The 18,095-nt window shown below is 38.2% G+C and overlaps 1 protein-coding gene across 1 annotated transcript in view; it reads right to left on the bottom strand.

Moving 5' to 3' along the window:
• The window catches only part of PolZ1 (DNA polymerase zeta catalytic subunit), a 409,350-nt gene that overhangs the window by 322,218 nt on the left and 69,037 nt on the right, over nt 1-18,095 (bottom strand). The window contains exon 7 of the mRNA XM_067138984.2: nt 7,763-7,947. Coding sequence (XP_066995085.2) covers nt 7,763-7,947 — 185 coding nt within the window. The remainder of the gene's footprint in view (nt 1-7,762; nt 7,948-18,095) is intronic.

Consider the following 18,095-nt stretch of genomic DNA (forward strand, 5'->3'; position numbering starts at 1 on the left):
AGAACCTCAATTATACGTTCCCGAAAGCTACGTTTTCCCGTATTATTTGTTCAAATTACGTGGTCCTGCGAGCATTCCAATTAAATCACGTTGTAAAAATCCTGCATTATCCGTTCCTCGAAGAAGCGATTTCCCGGATGCACCGTCCAGAAATTTCAGTCCCATCAACGCTAAATCCTTGATCACGTGTTTTTCATGAAACTGTATCTTACGAATGGATGGCTACGTCATACTTACGGACCTTGATGTTGACGTTCCATCACTGCGGTAATATGAGGAAGTACTGTACTGGAAAAGTGATCGGCGGTGAACTTGCTTAAGGGATCATCATAGCATCGTATTCGGGTGGTACTGTTTGAGGATCCTTGGAAGTCATAAAGCAGAGAGCTCCCACAATAAATGGAAGGAGACGGAGCGCATTTCGACAGCAGACTGAACGATTTTCGTTGAATATTCGTACTTACAAAGGGTCTAGGCCTGCATTATGTCTAGGGTTAGATGTTTATTTTTTACTTTTTTCGAGTGTATCGCCGAACAGGTTTTCGGCATTTACCTCAAGGCACTGTATAATCACTGGGCTTTCAGGCAGGAATCGAAACTGCTCCTTAAGTAACACAAATTTAGCATTTTAATATTATCGTATACGATTATGTTCACAATTAAGTATTTATTATTTACCACCTAGTCGATACAATGATTGCTTAAGGCAATTTAATGGTTAAAAGTGGTACATGTTTCGTATATTATCAACATCTTCAGCCACATAACACTGTTTAGATGAAAAATATATAAATTGACAAAGTAATGCATAAGAGGAAGTGTCCTTAAAATTAACATAAGATTGTCAATCGACCAAGTGGAAAATAATAAATACTTAATTGTGAATGTACTGAAGTGCGATACGAACCATGAAGCTGATTTTATGTAATACGATTATGTTATCGAGACCAGAACAGATGTTGCACCTTACATACATAAAGCCAAGGGAGACTTTGGGATTGCCTATTACTGTTTTCGTCCTAATATAAGACTGGCAACGTCACGTTTTTGTGTTAAAATGTTATGAAAACCGGTGTACGTTACATTTGAAAACTTGGTACGGTATCATTTCACACTCGTACCGACTTGTACAGTGAGCACGCTTTCCAGCTGAGCTCAAGGTCGCGAATAATCGTAACTTTGGAAGTGTTAACGATATTTTTTCTCTTTCCAATTTGATTTTAATTAGTGACGGGCAGAATTGAATATAATGCATTCGTGACCTTGAGGATCGATACTTACATTCAAAACCATATTCTCAAGTTCAACATAACTTTTAAAAGTCAATGTGGGCTTAATTTAAGCGGAACAAGGTTTCCATAAACTGACTAAGAACAGCGTACCGGTGACCAAATTACAATGGAAGATACAACAACAACAACAAATTCGCCATCATGTTGGGCGCTTTTGTATCTAATGTACTTTATTTTATTAGATTAGAGAATTAAAACTACTTGTGATTGATTGTTGCTTGGCTTGCCATTACGGGTATTAAATTTTTCGAAGAGTTTGGCTGATCAAAGTTGCTGAACTGAAAGAAGTTTTCAAAGGAATTTGACGAAGTTTCCCCGGTAAAACTGAACGTAAAGTTTCGAGATTTTTAAGTCACGTACCGGTAATTAATGTTTGAAGCCAGCCCAGCGGTCTCACTTGACTGCTTCTTACACGGAGGGCTTGGGTTCGATTACCGGCCAGGCCAGGCATTTTTACCTGGATATGAGGGCTGGTTCCAGGTTCACTCATTCTATGATTACCTTTAATTAAGGAGCTATTTAATGATGAGATCGCGACCCCAGTCTAGAGAGCCAGGAATAACGGCCAAGAGGATTCGTCACAGTGACCATGTGTCACCTCGTAATCTGCAGGCCTTCGGACCGAGGGCAGTCACTTGGGAGGTGGAAGGCCCATTGGGGCTATAGTTTGATTTGATTGGCATTTGTACGATTATAAAGTATACATATTTCATTTTTGTAATGTTTAGCCAAATTGTCGATGGTTCATTTGTTACATGTAATTAATCTCATAATAGAACCGCATTGAGGACAATATATTAAAATTATAAAATCCTTTTATTAACAACCACCTACTCAATACAATACATTACTCATTGAATTATAAAATAATCATGAGGTGTCTTAAATAATGGAACATGTTTCGTTCGACATAGCGAACATCATCAGCCGTTAATTTACAAAGATTAGGTCAGGGCCCTGAGCTGAAATGATAAAAAATGTTAAAAGAGTGACAATGCCATAATAAAAAGTAAAATGATAACATTAGACTTGAATTGTAACAATATGTACAGATTAACAGCAAGTATTTGTAGTGGAATACATTGAACGATGGTAGTCTGTAAAGTTAAAACAATCATGAGGTTGTTAAAGTAAAAAAACATAGATATAGTGGATCTTAAAATATATGTCAATGCGTGAAGCGTGGATTAATTATTAACGATGGAGTTCTTAAATTGAGCAAAAACAAAAGTTAAAATAGAGTTTATTGAATAGTACGAGTCAAACTGAACCAGTTAAAAGGCGCATGGCGACGAAACTAAGGTTGAAATGACGTGAACACCAGTAGTTTGTACTGATTATTTGTACTGATTATTTTATAATTCAATGAGTAATGTATTGTATTGAGTAGGTGGTTCATTTGTTCCCGCATTTCCTGTTTTCCCGTGTTGTACGTTTTCTTTCCGTGGTCCCTCCAAAAACGGAGAATCGAGGTTCCACTGTAACCTGTCTTGCTAATTTTATTCTGGCTTTAGACTGAATGTCATTATCCCACACTATGTAATCAATTTCCTCTGTAGTAAAACACTGAATTTTTACATAAAGAGAAAAAAACTCCCGACATATCCAAAGCAAAGATAACTTTGAAGGTTTGAGCCGTCTGTACAGTTGCAAGAGGGAAAAAAAGAAAAAGAAAGCCTACGGACTATGCATGGAAAGTTGTTCAACAAATTCTGAGTAATAGGAAGCATTAAAATCAGGGATGGGAAAAGTATAAGAAGTAAATGGGCTGAATTACAGTTCTCAAGAAATGTTTTACACAATTACAAATGACTTATCCAACGAGTAATCAGTAAAATTTACAATTACTTTACAGAATGCCAGTCTTAAGGAAATCACTGACATCTTTTTCGTATAGGGCTGCAATGATTCCAAAGTTTTGCAAGGAAAAAATGTAAGACTTTTTTACAAAACCTCATACACATTTTCTTTGTAACTCTAATTATTCTCCAGAAAATTATGCTTTTTGTGTCAAAGCACACATTCTGGAGCAACTGCTGGCCAAGTGCTCTTCAGCTTGGTTCTTGCCCCAAGTGGTTGACAACTAATAATGTGTACCAGGAGACCTACAGGAACTAATTCACTGAGACATTAATTAAATTATTTTGATACCAGTGACTCTTGAAATAATAGTTTACATGTTAACATTGAGTAGAAACAAAAGTGAGTGACATCGCCAATTATCAGGCTGTCAAGGGCAGGTACGTTCTGCTAGTTTATTTGTACTGTGATAGTATTCTACAGTTTGTAATATTTTCATAATGAATCAGCATACAATAAGAGTTTTGAAGGTTTTATTGATTGTTAATTCACTGCTGCTCTTTTTTTATCTCCAGTTTTGGACCTGTTTGCACAACACCGCCAATATCCAACAATACTGTTCGAACGGATTTTTATAAAATAGTCCGTAGTAAAAAAAAAAAATCAGCCTCAATCAACATATTATTCATCTTAGAACATTATATCATCAATTATAAAATTGTTTTTAAGGACACAGTTTTGTCAACTACTGAAAATTGTAAAACTGTATTAACTTCATAGCTCCTTATGTGCCCTTTTGACTGTTCACTACTCTCTAGACTTTGCTTCCAAAGATTTTAATGGAAAATACTCTATCAACGTTACAAAATACTTGTGACTGGACTGAGCATCGAGCTGTATTTTGTGATTTTAATTTGATGTATGTCTTTTGCATTTTGGAATGATACTTATCCAGTAAGTGGCTGAAGATGTCCCAAAAGAGGGTACAAAACATGTTCCATTATAATCCAATTGTATTTTAATACGTAAATATATATTTTAAAGTATTGAAAAGGTGGAATGTATCTCAAAATTTATTTAGCACCGTCAATACAGGCTTTTAACAGCATGCAATGAAAATGGGCTGCCATAAGGAAGTGTGATGTCACCACTGTTATTCATATTGGTTATGGATGAAATTACGAAGGAGGGAAAGATAAAATATAGGAATAGGAAGCTGAAGGTAGTGTTGTCTGTAGATGATATGTGCTGTGGGGATCAAACAAGAGGAAATACAAGGGCAACTTGACATAATGAGGTAGATTATTGAAAATCATCGACTGAAAATTAGCATGCAAAAAGTAAGACAATGTGTTGACTAGAGGAGAAAGGGAAGGAAACGAAATGATAAAAATGAAGGTACAAAACGTTAAAATTTTGGAGAGCCTCAAATACTTCAGAAGCGAAGTGATGCAGAATGCAGGGCTTGCCTGGAGATTGGTAGGAGGATTCTGCTAAAGCATGAGAAATCTGATGTGGAGGAAGTACCAATGCAGTGTAAAGAGGTGATGTATAAGATGTACTATTGCCTAATAGTGACATATGCCATAGAGACCTGCACACTGACAAAAAAGAGAGGAGAATAAAATCCAGGCCAGGGAAATGAAATTTTTAAGAAATGTTATAGCAAAGATAAGAAAGGACAGAGTACGAAAAGAGGATATCAAAAAGGAAATCAGAGTGGAAAAGCTTTACAATAGAATGGCGAGAGATAAACTAAGATGGTTCGAACTTGTTAAGAGGATGAAGGTGGGAAAGATGGCAAAGCAAATAATGGAGACCCAGAAAGAAGAGATGGCAAGTGGGAGACCCTCTAAGGTGGTTAAAAACGATAAAGAATAGAGTAAAAGTCCGCTATAGTAAGTGCAGCATATAACGAGAACCCCGTTATAACCACAGTTTTTGTCTGTCCCTTTAAAATCCCCGTATTAAATTGCGTATTATCCTTCGGTTACAGCGAGAGCCTTATCACTGACGCAACAATTAATAAGAGCGATTAAGCATGCATTAATTTTTTCTGTTACCGATATTTATGCAATTATGTAAGAATGGGATACACCTCAAGATATGGCAGAGTATATCATTGAGTTCAGAGGTCAGTTTTACATTTTCTCGCACCTGGTTAAATTTCAGAAAGGCTATTATTATATAATGTATAGTGAGAAGGTCATCATTTCTCTACTGGCTCTTGAAATATGTTTTGCATGATACATATAGTACGGTTAAGTTTGGTTAGGTGACACTGTTTGAATAAGAAAACTGAAACCTTTGCCATAAAATGTGATCGATCATCTTAGGTACAGCATCGCTTTCTCGCTATGTGCACTTGCAAGCTCTCTCGTCGACATTCGAAGGTGAATTAGTAATACCTGTCGACTGCTGTTCCGTAAAGAAAATAAGAAATGAAATTTTTTTTTTTGCTAGTTGCTTTACATCGCACCGACACAGATAGGTCTTATGGCGACGATGGGACAGGGAAGGGCTAGGAGTGGGAAGGAAGCGGCTGTGGCCTTAATTAAGGTACAGCCCCAGCATTTGCCTGGTGTGAAAATGGGAAACCACAGAAAACCATTTTCAGGGCTGCCGACAGTGGGGTTCGAACCTACTATCTCCCGAATACTGGATACTGGCCGCATTTAAGCGACTAAGAAATGAAAGAGGAGAACATGTTTTTGTAACAAATACGTAAATAAAATACGTAAATAATGCAGTTGTTAAAGGCTGAAGTAAATGATCGCTTAATTTTAATGTTATATACCGGTACTGAAATTAAGAAAGAATTTGATACACCTCAAGACATGGCATAGTATAACACTGATTTCAGAGGATAATTTATATTTCCTTGCGCCTAGCTAAATTTTGGAAAATTTGTAGTGAGGAGGTTATCATTTCTAGGTCAGGGTTGGCAAACCTTTTCCAACAAGTGTGCCATTTTAAGTCTGGTTTATTATTCTCAACTGTTGACTGTGCCACTTGCTATTTTCCAATATGAAATGTCTACAACCTACAACAACACCCCTTGTCCCCCTCCAGCGACTTCCTTTCTAAATTTCCGATTGTGTTTCATAACATGTTATTTTTTTATTCGTTTATTTATTAGATATATCTCTTGTAAACGCATCTGATTGCATGTTCTGTTGTCGTATTTTGCAAATACTGCAAAAGATTACATTTTTATGTACCGGTATGTAAGTTTCGAGAATACCTAATATTATGTGTAAAAAATAATAAGCTCCCATTGTAACACACTTCGTCATTAAATATTATCACCGGGCCAGTTGGCCGCGCGGTCAGGTGCACGCGGCTGTGAGTTTGCATCCGGGAGATAATGGGTTCCAGCCCCACTGTCGGCAGCCCTGAAGATGTTTTTCCGTGGTTTCCCATTTTCACATCAGGTAAATGCTGAGGCTACACCTCAATTAAGGCTACGGCAGTTTCCTTCCCACTCGTAAGCCTTTCGTATCCCATCGTCGGTGCGACGTCAAACAAATTATTTAAAAAATGAGATATATATTATGTTCATGTGGTGTGCCACTGAAATCGTGTTCGCGTGTCACCTAGTGACACGCGTGGCATAGGTTCGCCATCCCTGGGTTAGGTGATGCTGCTTGAAGAAGAAAACTGGAACGTTTGTCTCAGAAGCCTCTGGAGTGACACTATCATTTTTTCAGAATGAAATTAAACACACACTTTCACATAGTATCGGATTTTGATACGAGTAAGCTGTAGCGTGGTTATTATCCGTGAAAACGCAAGTTTTGAACAAACTGATTGCTGTTTCACACCGATTTTAAAGTGTATGGAGTTTTTCCCAACTTTTATGAAAAATTGGACATAACAACAATCCGTTATAGCGAGTAAATTTTTGTGCATTATGAATTCTCACTATAACGGATTTCTACTGTAGTATAATTAAGAGAAACTTGGACTGGAACATAGTTACGGAGGAACAATGGCGGCAGGTTGGAGGAAGATGGAAAGGTGCCATAAACATCCTATTCCAGCGGGAGCTGGAAGATGGAAATAGATGATGACGATGATCATCATCATCATCATCATCATTTCTCTTCAAAATTGCATATAACTAGGAACTAAAGCATCTTGGTGGTTGTGTGTTTCCTTTTTAAGCTTTCATAATTTCATCTATTATAATAATGAAGGGCAGCAGTGAAAGACAACTTCCAAGCAGGGCTCCACTCCTACGAGGAGGGGTCCAAGTTGTGGTTGCTGAAATTTCAATGGGACAAATTTATTTGTTTTACATCAGGAAAGGCAAATAGCACAATTTGAGATGCTATGGAATACATATGCCCGAGGGAGAGGAGGAAGGAATGGAAAGGGGTGGGATAGAGAAAACAAGACAAGGAACTGGCTCTGCTAATTGTAAGTTAGATACAAATTCAGACTGTTGTGCCCATGATATAGAATGAAACAAGCCACGATAATTCAGTTGCTAGTGGATTTTCTTGTTACTTCTGGCAAAATACCAAGTAGGAAAGATTTTTAGTTCAGGAACACATTAAAATGTATTTGACTGGAAAAAACAAACTGCTGTTATTGAAGAGAGTAAAACGATCATGTCTGAAGACAGTGTCAGTTCCCACCTTTCATTCAAACACAGTAATAGTCACCTGTGTAAGAGCTGCAAGCTTTTTTTGTAATTGGTCCTTGTAGAATAACTCGCTGTCTGTGGGCTGTACGTTGAGGCGTGGCTGAGAGGATAGTGGAGTTGGCAGAGATGATCGTAATTCCCCTCTTCGGCGCTCCATTTCCTCTTCCCAGATGGCCTTCAGCCCAGGATTAACAGACAACTGCCCTGAGAATCACACATCAAAACTATTGTAATTTCAATATTTCATTTAAAACATCAGGACCGAATAATTTGGGCATGAAATCACAATATCCAATTTACACTACAATTTTATTTCATATCTCTCCACTATATTTTCAACAGCCTATCCATAATTATCACAACTTACGATACTTACTGGTATATCACACATTTTGATCATCTCATTCCAACCTAACTTTTCCAAATATCTAATCATCATCATCATCATCATCATCATCATCATCATCATCAACACACCATCAATTTCCCTCATCCGGCTCCCACCGGGTTGGGATATTTATGGCAACTTTCCATCTTCCACTATCTGACCACCATTGTTCATCCCTAACTAACATACCGTGTTTACTCGCGTATTAGACCACTTTTTTTCCCACTTTTACAGTCAAAAATAGTAAAGGAGGGTCCAATATGCGATAACCTCAAAATTTTGTGCAGTGAATACATGACTCCTAGGCTATAAAGAGCTATAAATTGTACGTGTAAACATTCCATACTATTATTTAACAAACTTAGAATGTAAGTATGCACTGGCTAATTTCGTCGGAAGGCAGTATATTTCTAAACGTAAAAGACAATAAAGGGTAAACACGACTTTTAGGTCTATGGTACATATAAAAGTCCGTTTTAGTTACTCATATCATGTCATTCGTTACATCCCATTAATTCCTCTGGTGAGGCTGACGTCAGGAAGGGCATATGGCCGTAAAAACTCGCTACGAACATTCGTCTCACTTCATACTCGACCCCATAGAAAAAAGGGATAATGGTATCGTGTTATCATATAATTAAATACTGATACAAAAGAACTTAATGGCCCGTCATTTGTCTCTGTCAGTTCAGCAGTAGGCCTACTGCACAGTAAACCTGATCACTGCTTTCATCTGAATATTATCGCCTTGCGCCATCAACTTCCTTGCCCTGATACCTGCGTGTCGGCATTTCAAGCGACATCATCTTCACTGCCATCTCGTCAGTCACGTCAGTCATGCTTCATTCTTTTTGAGCCATGCACTGCAATCGAGAGCATACGAGGTCCCGTCTTTTTGAACCTTTTAAAAATAATTTTGTTCCCGACTATAGAGTCTAAACAGTGTGAATCTATTTCCAAATGGTTTCTGGAGAGGGTCTCTGATATTCCCAGTTGGTGTATATGTAGCAGAAGCCACTCCTTCCGAATAAAGCCATGCTGTAGAAGGCAAGCCAAACCATTAGCTGATAACTAGCTTATGTTACGAGTTGTAATTCGGAATGTAATACATAGTAACTGGAAACATTCTTTTGGTAACTGCGGCTGTTGAAACACAGACCCTTATTTTTAAGTACATTTCATGCTTGTTCTCTACATTTATCACATCAGGATTTACATAAACAGCTGCCCATGAGAAAAGACAGACCACATTGCTTAGGTGCCAAAAGTTCCTTGACGGAAAGAATAAAAATAAACAACAGGAAAATATACTGCATTTATGGATATCTACAAGTGTGGCAGTAATGCGTTCTATTATCATAATGTTTAATTCTGTACGTTTGTTGTCTCTCTTTTTATTAACGCATACTGATACCCTAGTATGTTGTTTGGCATCTCCAAAAATCGTTTAAAGTAGGCCTACGTGGGGACATAAAATTATTATTATTGTTGTTATTATTATTATTATTATTATTATTATTATTATTAATTGTTAGGCACGTTGGCGAGTATAGCAATTGTTTTAATTGGATAGCTTTTATCACATTTTAAACTTACTTCTCTCCAAATATAGGTATTCCTATATTGACCCGAGTTACGAGATATTAAACGACCACTTTGTTAATGGTCTCGCCTGGTGTATAAATAGCAACAACAAATATTTCACAACTAAAGTAAACTCGTTTACTCATCCCGAGGTGGTAGAGTGGAGGGGAGTTACGTGAACCACTTTTACCGCGTATCAACCTTCCTGCTATTCGTAAATGTCCGGCAGTACGGTACTGGGAATCGAAGTCAGACTCCCGAGAACAGCAACTGATTGTGCTAACCATTACGCTGGCGGAATATTATTAACTACAAAACACAGACATATAGCATGACTGATGCATGCTTGCAAAGCGCAGGTCGGACATGAAGCTAGGCCTATTCACCTACAGTATTTAGACGGCATCATCAGAGCTGCAGTAGATCTACTCTACAGGGGCGGACATTTCTTAACTATGAAACACAGATGTAGGTACAGCATGGATTTGACGCGTTTTCATTGCGTAGGTCGCACGGACGAAACTACTCACAAATTTGTGCGATGTCATCAGAGCTGCAATAAGTCCTGTACCCGCTTCGAAGTGGAATCATTGTTTTTCTCTGGCGAATTACGTTGGGGGTTCTTATATGCGAGATTTATTTTTTCATTTTCTTCGTCTCTAAAAGCCGGGGGTGGTCTAATACGCGAGGGGGTCTAATACACGAGTAAATACGGTATTTCTCAGAATCTAAAATGACCCTGAATGCAAGATGACCCCCACTTTTTCCTTTAAAACAAATTAGATCATGCTTCAAAAGTACTTGGTAAAATCACATGAATGCCTCTCTTGTACAGCACATATTTTTAGACTATGTTTGTCTTCAAGCCAACACGGAACACTGGCTTTCTTTATACCATATTTTTTTGCAGTTGCACAATTATTCCTTATTTCCGCAGATTTAATAACCATTAACTTAAAATTGGCATCATAATATCAAAGAGAACCCGCTGAAAATTTGCTGCCAATACCAGTTCCACACGTCTCTACAATATGACGATCCATCAGGAAAATATTCCTGCTGTCTATAAAATTGTTACTTTCACTCAGTCAGGTATAACCGGCACCCGCTACAAGTACATTTCATTTGCCAGGTTCGGCCGACTTCAAAGGCTAGCAATGTATAGGCCTAATACAGGGGAGGATGTTGAAGGTCAACGAACCGAGTTTATTGCGCTGTGGTACGGCCATTCTGCCCTTGCGTTCTTTTATGCACACTTTCAAAGCTATCTATGTCTACATGCTACACCGAATATTGGTTCTAGTTAGGCCTATGCCGTATTTTCTTCTTCTTATATCAGAATCCAATTTCATCTTGTAACCAAATTTTATTAGTTCTGGTTTGAGTTTTCATACTTTGAAAATAGGGTCTGTGTTTCTTAGAATTAACTTTGAGAAAATTAGGTGTCAAATCACAGGTTATACATTGTTTCAGGAAATCCATAGCTTTGCTTAATTTGTCTATTAAGCCTAAAAATAAAAAGGCTCTATACCTCTGTATCTAACAGAAACCCTTCCATCCCAATAATCAAAGCCAAACTAAACTCCCAACACAAAAACAAATATTAGAATTTAAGACGAAAATAACCGACAATGATTTATCATAATAAAAGCCGATAAAGGGAACTCCACTGTTATTATGAATAAGTCAGATTACACAGAAAAAACTAAACAATTCTTCACAGACAACTCATTTTCTGCAATCAAAAGAGATCCTACACTCAGCATCAGCTTAAACACTAAAAAATGCATCATGTCTATTAACAGACAAAGAAAGAAATAAGTTACTTAATAAGAATCCAGGGCTGCCAACTGCCAAAGCACTTCCCAAAATACATGAAACTGATGGTCCTAACCGACCCATCATTAAACACAGACCCAGTCCTTTATATACAATTTCATAGTTCATCCAACATTTCCTCAAAAGAAATAACCCTTTTTTTATCTAGGAATTCCCTTAAGAAAACAAATGAATTGATTGAAAAACTAACCATTGTCTCCATTCCTTCGATATTGTTAACATGTACCAAAGCATCCCGATTTCAAAAATGTGGCCCATTATTCACAACAATTTAAACAAACACAGTGGCCTGAGCCCACTAGAAATTCAAGATTTCATCTCTATTCTAAAAATGGTTTTGAATAACAATTATTTCACATTTGACAATACCACTTATCGGCAAAATGAGTTAGCTATGGGATCGCCGGCATCAGGCATCCTAGCTGAAATCTACCTGGATCATTTAGAACACACCAAAATTTATAACAACAACATCTTTAGTAATAGTTTTTGGACATGATATGTGCATGACACTCTTGTGATCATGAACGAAAGTACAACTGATGCCATCACCACTCTATCCAATCTTAATCACACTAACCCACATAACAAGTTTACACTAGAATCAGAGAACGATAAAACACTCAATTATTTACATCTAACGATCATCAGCTACAAGATTTTTAGAAAACCAACACAAACCACTAACACAAGCCATCAAGATTCCATACACCCACATCCCCAGAAATTTGCAATAGTATAGTACACCACGCTTTTAGCATCCCGGTGTCTAAAAACAAGAACTTAAAAACTAAATACAGTGGAACCTTGATAATCCGTTCCCGGAAACTACGTTTTCCCAGATTATGCATTCAAATTACGTGGTCCCGCGAGCATCTTAATTAAATCACATTATAAAAATAACGCATTATCCGTTAATCGAAGAAACGATATCCTGGATCAACCATCCACAAATTTCAGTCCCATCAACGCTAAATCCTCGATCAAGCGTTTTTCAATAAACTTTATCTCACGAAAGGACGGCTAAGACATACTTACGGATCTTGGCGTTAACTCCCTGTCATTGCGATAATTAGAGTAAGTAGTGTACTGGAAAAGCGATCGGCGGTGAGCTTGCATAAGTGACCATCTTAGCATTGCATTCGGGTGATACTGTTTAGAGAATCTCGGAAATCATGAAGTAGTGAGTGACCACAACTGTAAAGAGACACAGCGCATTTCGACAGCTCTATTTGAAGGCGGAACGAGTTTCGTCAAATCTTCGCAGTTATAAAGCATCCACATTATGTCCAGGGTTAGATGTTTATATTTTTACCTTGTTCAATTTTATTGCCGAACAGGTTTTTGGCACTTTCCTCAGGGTACTGTATAGTCACTGTGCTTTCAGGCAGGAATCGAAACCGTTCCTTCTTAACACAAATCTAGTCTTTTAATATTATCGTATACGATTATGTTATCGAGATCAGAACAGATGTTGCATCTTACATACAAAAAGCCATAGGAGGTCTAGGGATTGCCTATTATTGTTTTGATCCTAATATAAGACTAGGAATTTTACGTTTCTGTGTTAAAATGTCAACAACCGCAGTCGTTTTATTTGCACACGTTACATTTAAATGGTTTGTTTCATTTCCAACTCGAACTAACATGTGCAGCGAGCGTGCTTTCCAGCTGAGCTCAAGGTCACGAATAACCGTAATTTCTGAAGTTTTTATGATTTTTTTCTTTCCATTGATTGAATAATTAATTATTAGTGATGGGCAGAATGGAATAGAATTCATTCGAAAATTTTCCAGAATCGATACTAAACTACGTTCTCAAGTTCAACATAACGTTTAAAAGTGTATGCCCCACCGAGCTTGATAGCTGCAGTCACTTAAGTGCGGCCAGTATCCAGTATTCGAGAGATAGTAGGTTCGAACCCCACTGTCGGCAGCCCTGAAAATGGTTTTCCGTGGTCTCCCATTTTCACACCGGGCAAATGTTGGGGCTGTACCTTAATTAAGGCCACGGCGCTTCCTTCCCACTCCTAGCCCTTTCCTGTCCCATCGTCGCCGTAAGACCTATCTGTGTCGGTGCGACGTAAAACAACTAGCAAAAAAAAAAAAAAAAAGGAAAAAAAAGTCTACGTAGGCTTAATTTACGCGGCACAAGATTTCCAGAAACTGACTATGAACAGTATACCATAGATTAAATTACAATGGAAGATTAAGAAATGAAGGGATTTCGCCACCATGCTGGGCGGTTTTGTATCTAAAGTGCTTTATTTTATTAGATGAGAGAACTATAAACTACTACTTGTGGTCGATTGTCGTTTAGCTTGGCGTTGTTATATTTTTCGAAGAGCTTGGTTAATCAAAGTTGCTGAAATGAAAGAAGTTTTCACGGAAAAATGACGAAGTTTCCCCTGTAAAACAGAACATAATGTATCGAGATTTTGAACTCGCGTACCAGTAATTAATGTTTGATGCCGGTTACATGCTCTAACTTGCCAGCCTCTCATCCGGAGGGCCCGGGTTCGATTCCCAGTCAAGTAAGGCATTTTAACCTAGATATAAGGACTGGTTCCAAGTCCACTCAGCCTACGTAATTACCTTTGTTTGAGGAGCTATCTAATGGTGAGATGGCGACCCCGGTCTAGAGAGCCAGCAATAACAGCCGAGAGGATTCGTCACACTGACCATGCGTCACCTCCTAATCTGCAGGTCTTCGGGCTGAGCAGCGGACGCTTGGCATGCAAAGGCCTAGAGCGGCTGTAGTTTGGTTTGGGAGTGTTTGTAAAATTATAATTATACATATTTCATTTTTGAGATGGTTAGCCAAATTGTTGATGGTTTAATTCATTCCCGGATTTTCCGTTTTCCCGTGTTATACGTTTTATTTTCATGGTCCCTCCAAAAACAGAGAAACGAGGTTCCACTGTAAACACCATTCACAGTATAGCTAAATTTAATGGCAACAGCTCCTTTATAAAGAAAATCATCAGTAAACAAACACCAACCTTCACTACCTCAACACAAGACAAAACTAACAATTTTTTATCTACTTTTACTTTTAGTAATACAAGTGTAATCCCAAAAATAAGGTCTCCTATTATTTTTTTTTTAATACAGAACTCTGTTCGTGTGGCTGTTGGTCACAATATTGTGAAGAGTGTTCCCTGCGCTTGCATATAAACATGCACATGCCACGCTGAGGAACTCAGTCTTGGCTTAGCAGTCATTGAGAATGGAGGTCCCGTTGGATGTTACCGCCAAGTGCGAAGTGCGCGCAGTTATTCGGCTTTTGAATGCGAAAGGTACTGAACCGATTGAAATCCATCACCAACTGACGGAAGTGTATGGTGAGTCATGCATGGATGTCAAAAATGTTCATAAGTGGTGTAGAGAGTTTGCAGCCGGTTGGACTGAAATTCACGACGAACGAACAAAGGAGCGGGAGACTGTCAATTTCTGTAGAGACAGTCATGAAGGTTGAGCAAATCATGCGTGAAGATAGGTGGATAACCCTGGATGATCTCTGCACTTTGGTTTCTGAAGTTTCCCAAAGCGCCGCTCAAAACTTCCTGAACAGCATGGCGGCGAGCTGGTATGACATGGGCATACAAAAACTGTCACAGCATCTACAAAAATGCATCAACCAAAAAGGAGATTATGTAGAAAAATAGCTAAATGTTCAAGCTGTAAAAAGATGTAAACCATACTAGAAATAAACAGATCTATATGTTTATTTTAAAAAAATAGGAGACCTTACTTTTTGGAATTCCCTTCGTAAACAAGTCTACCAAATCACAAACACATTTAAAAAAGCATGAAGTGAAAATAGCCTTCAAAACTTGTAACAGAAACAAATATTTTACACAATACAAATACAGTAGAACCTCGATTATACGTTCCCAGAAACTACATTTTCCCGAATTGTTCATTCAAATTCCGTGGTCTTGCGAGCATCCTGATTAAATCACGTTGTAAAAATCATGTATTATCCGTTCCGCGAAGAAACGATTCTGTCCAGAAATTTCAGTCCCATCAACACTAAATCCTTGATTACACTTTTTCCTAGAAACTGTATCTTACGAAAGGACAGCTACGGCACGGATCTTGGTGTTAACGTCCCGTCATTGTGGTAATTTGAAGAAGTACCGGTACTGTACTGGAAAAGCGATTGACGGTGAACTTGTATAAGGGATCATCTTAGCATCGCATTCGGGTAGTATCGTTTAGAGAATCCTCTGAAATCATGAAGTAGAGAGTGCCCTCGACAATTGGAAGGAGACAGAGCACATTTCGACAGATCTATTTGAAGACGGAACGAGTTTCGTCAAATGTTCGTACTTGCAAAATGTCTACATAATGTCCAAGGTTAGATGTTTATTTTAAAAACATTTTTTTTACTTCTTTTGAGTGTGTCGCCGAACAAGTTTTTGGCATTTCCCTCAGGGCACTCTATAGTCACTGGGCTTTCAGGCAGGAATTGAAAATGCTCCTTCTTAAGTAACACAAATTTAGTATTTTAATATTATCGAATACGATAATGTTATTGAGACCAGAACAGATGTTGCAACTTACATAAGCACATAAAGCCATGGGAGGTTTCGGCATTGCCTATTACTGTTGTGGTCCTAATATAAGACTGTAAATTTCACGTTTTTGTGTTAAAACGTTATAGAAACCACAGTCGTTTTATTTGTGCACGTTACATTTAAAAACTTTGTATCTCGCACTCGTACCGACTTGTACAGCGAGCGCGCTTTCCAGCTGAGTACAAGGTCGTGAATAATTGTAATTTCGGAAGTGTTAATGATATTTCTTCTCTTTACAATTTGATTATGATTAGTGATGGGCAGAACTAAATATAATGCATTCGAAAACTTGAGGATTGATACTTTCAAAATCATATTCTCACGTTCAACATAACCTTTAAAAGTCTATGTAGCCTAGGCTACATTTACGCGGTACAAGATTTCCAATAAACTGACTAGGAAGATTAAAAAAAAAAAAAAAAAAGATTTTTCCAATCATGTTGGACGCTTTTTTATCTAATGTGCTTTATTTTATTAGATTAGAGAATGAAAAACTACTTGTGGTCAATTGTTGTTTGGCTTGGCGTTACGGGTATTAGATTTTTCGAAGAGTTCGGCTGATCAAAGTTGCTGAACTGAAAGAAGTTTTCGAAGGAATAATTTTTCAGTGAAAACTGACGAAGATTCCCCGGCAAAAGTGAATGTTAAGTTTCGAGGGCCCGAGTTCGATTACTGGCCAGGTCAGGCATTTTTACCTGGATATGAGGGCTGGTTCCAGATTCAGTCATTCTACGATTACCTTTAATTGAGGAGCTATTTAATGGTGATATGGCAATTCCGGTCTAGAGAGCCAGGAATAACGGCCGAGAGTATTCATCACACTGACCATGCGTCACCTTGTATCTGCAGGCCTTTGAACCGAGGGCGGTCGCTTGGTAGGCGGAAGGCCCATTGGGGCTGTAGTTTGGTTTGGTTTAGGGGCGTTTGTAAAATTATAAGTATACATATTTCATTTTTGTGATAGTTTAGCCAAATTGTTGATGGTTCATTCATTCATTCCCCGGATTTTCCGTTTTCCCGTGTTATATGTTTTGTTTTGTTTTCCCCTTGGTCCCTCGAAAAACGGAGAATTGAGGTTCCACTGTATAGCAATAAGTTCACCAAGTCAGGTGTTCTAAGACTCAACTGTAATAATTGTAACGTACCTTATGTCGGTGAAACAGATAGGAGCTTCTATACAAGATACTTAAGAGCATGTTAACACCCTGAAATATAACAGATTTTCAGCCATGGGACAGCACATGGCTGATACTAACTTTAAGTTCACCAATATCAACCACGACATGAAAAATCTCAAAGTTACACAAAAAGGCCCCTCGTTTAATATTACAGAAGATTGTTTTATCCGTCTGAAACAGTTTTTCAATCCTAACTTCAATCTAAATGAAATTTCAGAGAAATCAAACATATTATTTGACCTTTTAATTCCTATCTTCAGTAATCATGTCTAAGCCTCCATGGCTCAGGCAACAGCGCACCTGCCTCTCGCCGCTGGGTTCTGTGGTTCAAATCCTGGTGACTCCATGTGAGATTTGTGCTGGACAAAGTGGAGGCGGACAAGGTACTCCAGTTTTCCCCGTCATATTTCATTTCAGCAACACTCTCCAATATAATTTCATTTCATCTGTCATTCATTAACTATTGCCCCATAGGAGTGCGAAAGGCTTCGGCACAACTCCTATCCTCGCTGCTAGATAGGAACTTCATTCATTCCATTTCTGACCCGGTCGAAGGACTGGAAACAGGCTGTGGATTTTCTGTAATTATGTCTCAGATAAAAAATATTTTTTTTCTTTTATAATCTCTTTAAAACTTTGCCACTGTACGGTCCCAAGTCCGGAATGAGAAAGGAGGAGGGTTTGCTGGTCTGATACCCAGCTGTAAAAATGCCAACGCCGAGTGTTGGGCGGCGAGAAATAACCTGACTCCCTAAGGGGGCCAACGGCTTTGGGCGAATGA

Source organism: Anabrus simplex, chromosome 1 (genome assembly GCF_040414725.1).
Source record: "Anabrus simplex isolate iqAnaSimp1 chromosome 1, ASM4041472v1, whole genome shotgun sequence".
Taxonomy (NCBI): Eukaryota; Metazoa; Arthropoda; class Insecta; order Orthoptera; family Tettigoniidae; genus Anabrus; species Anabrus simplex.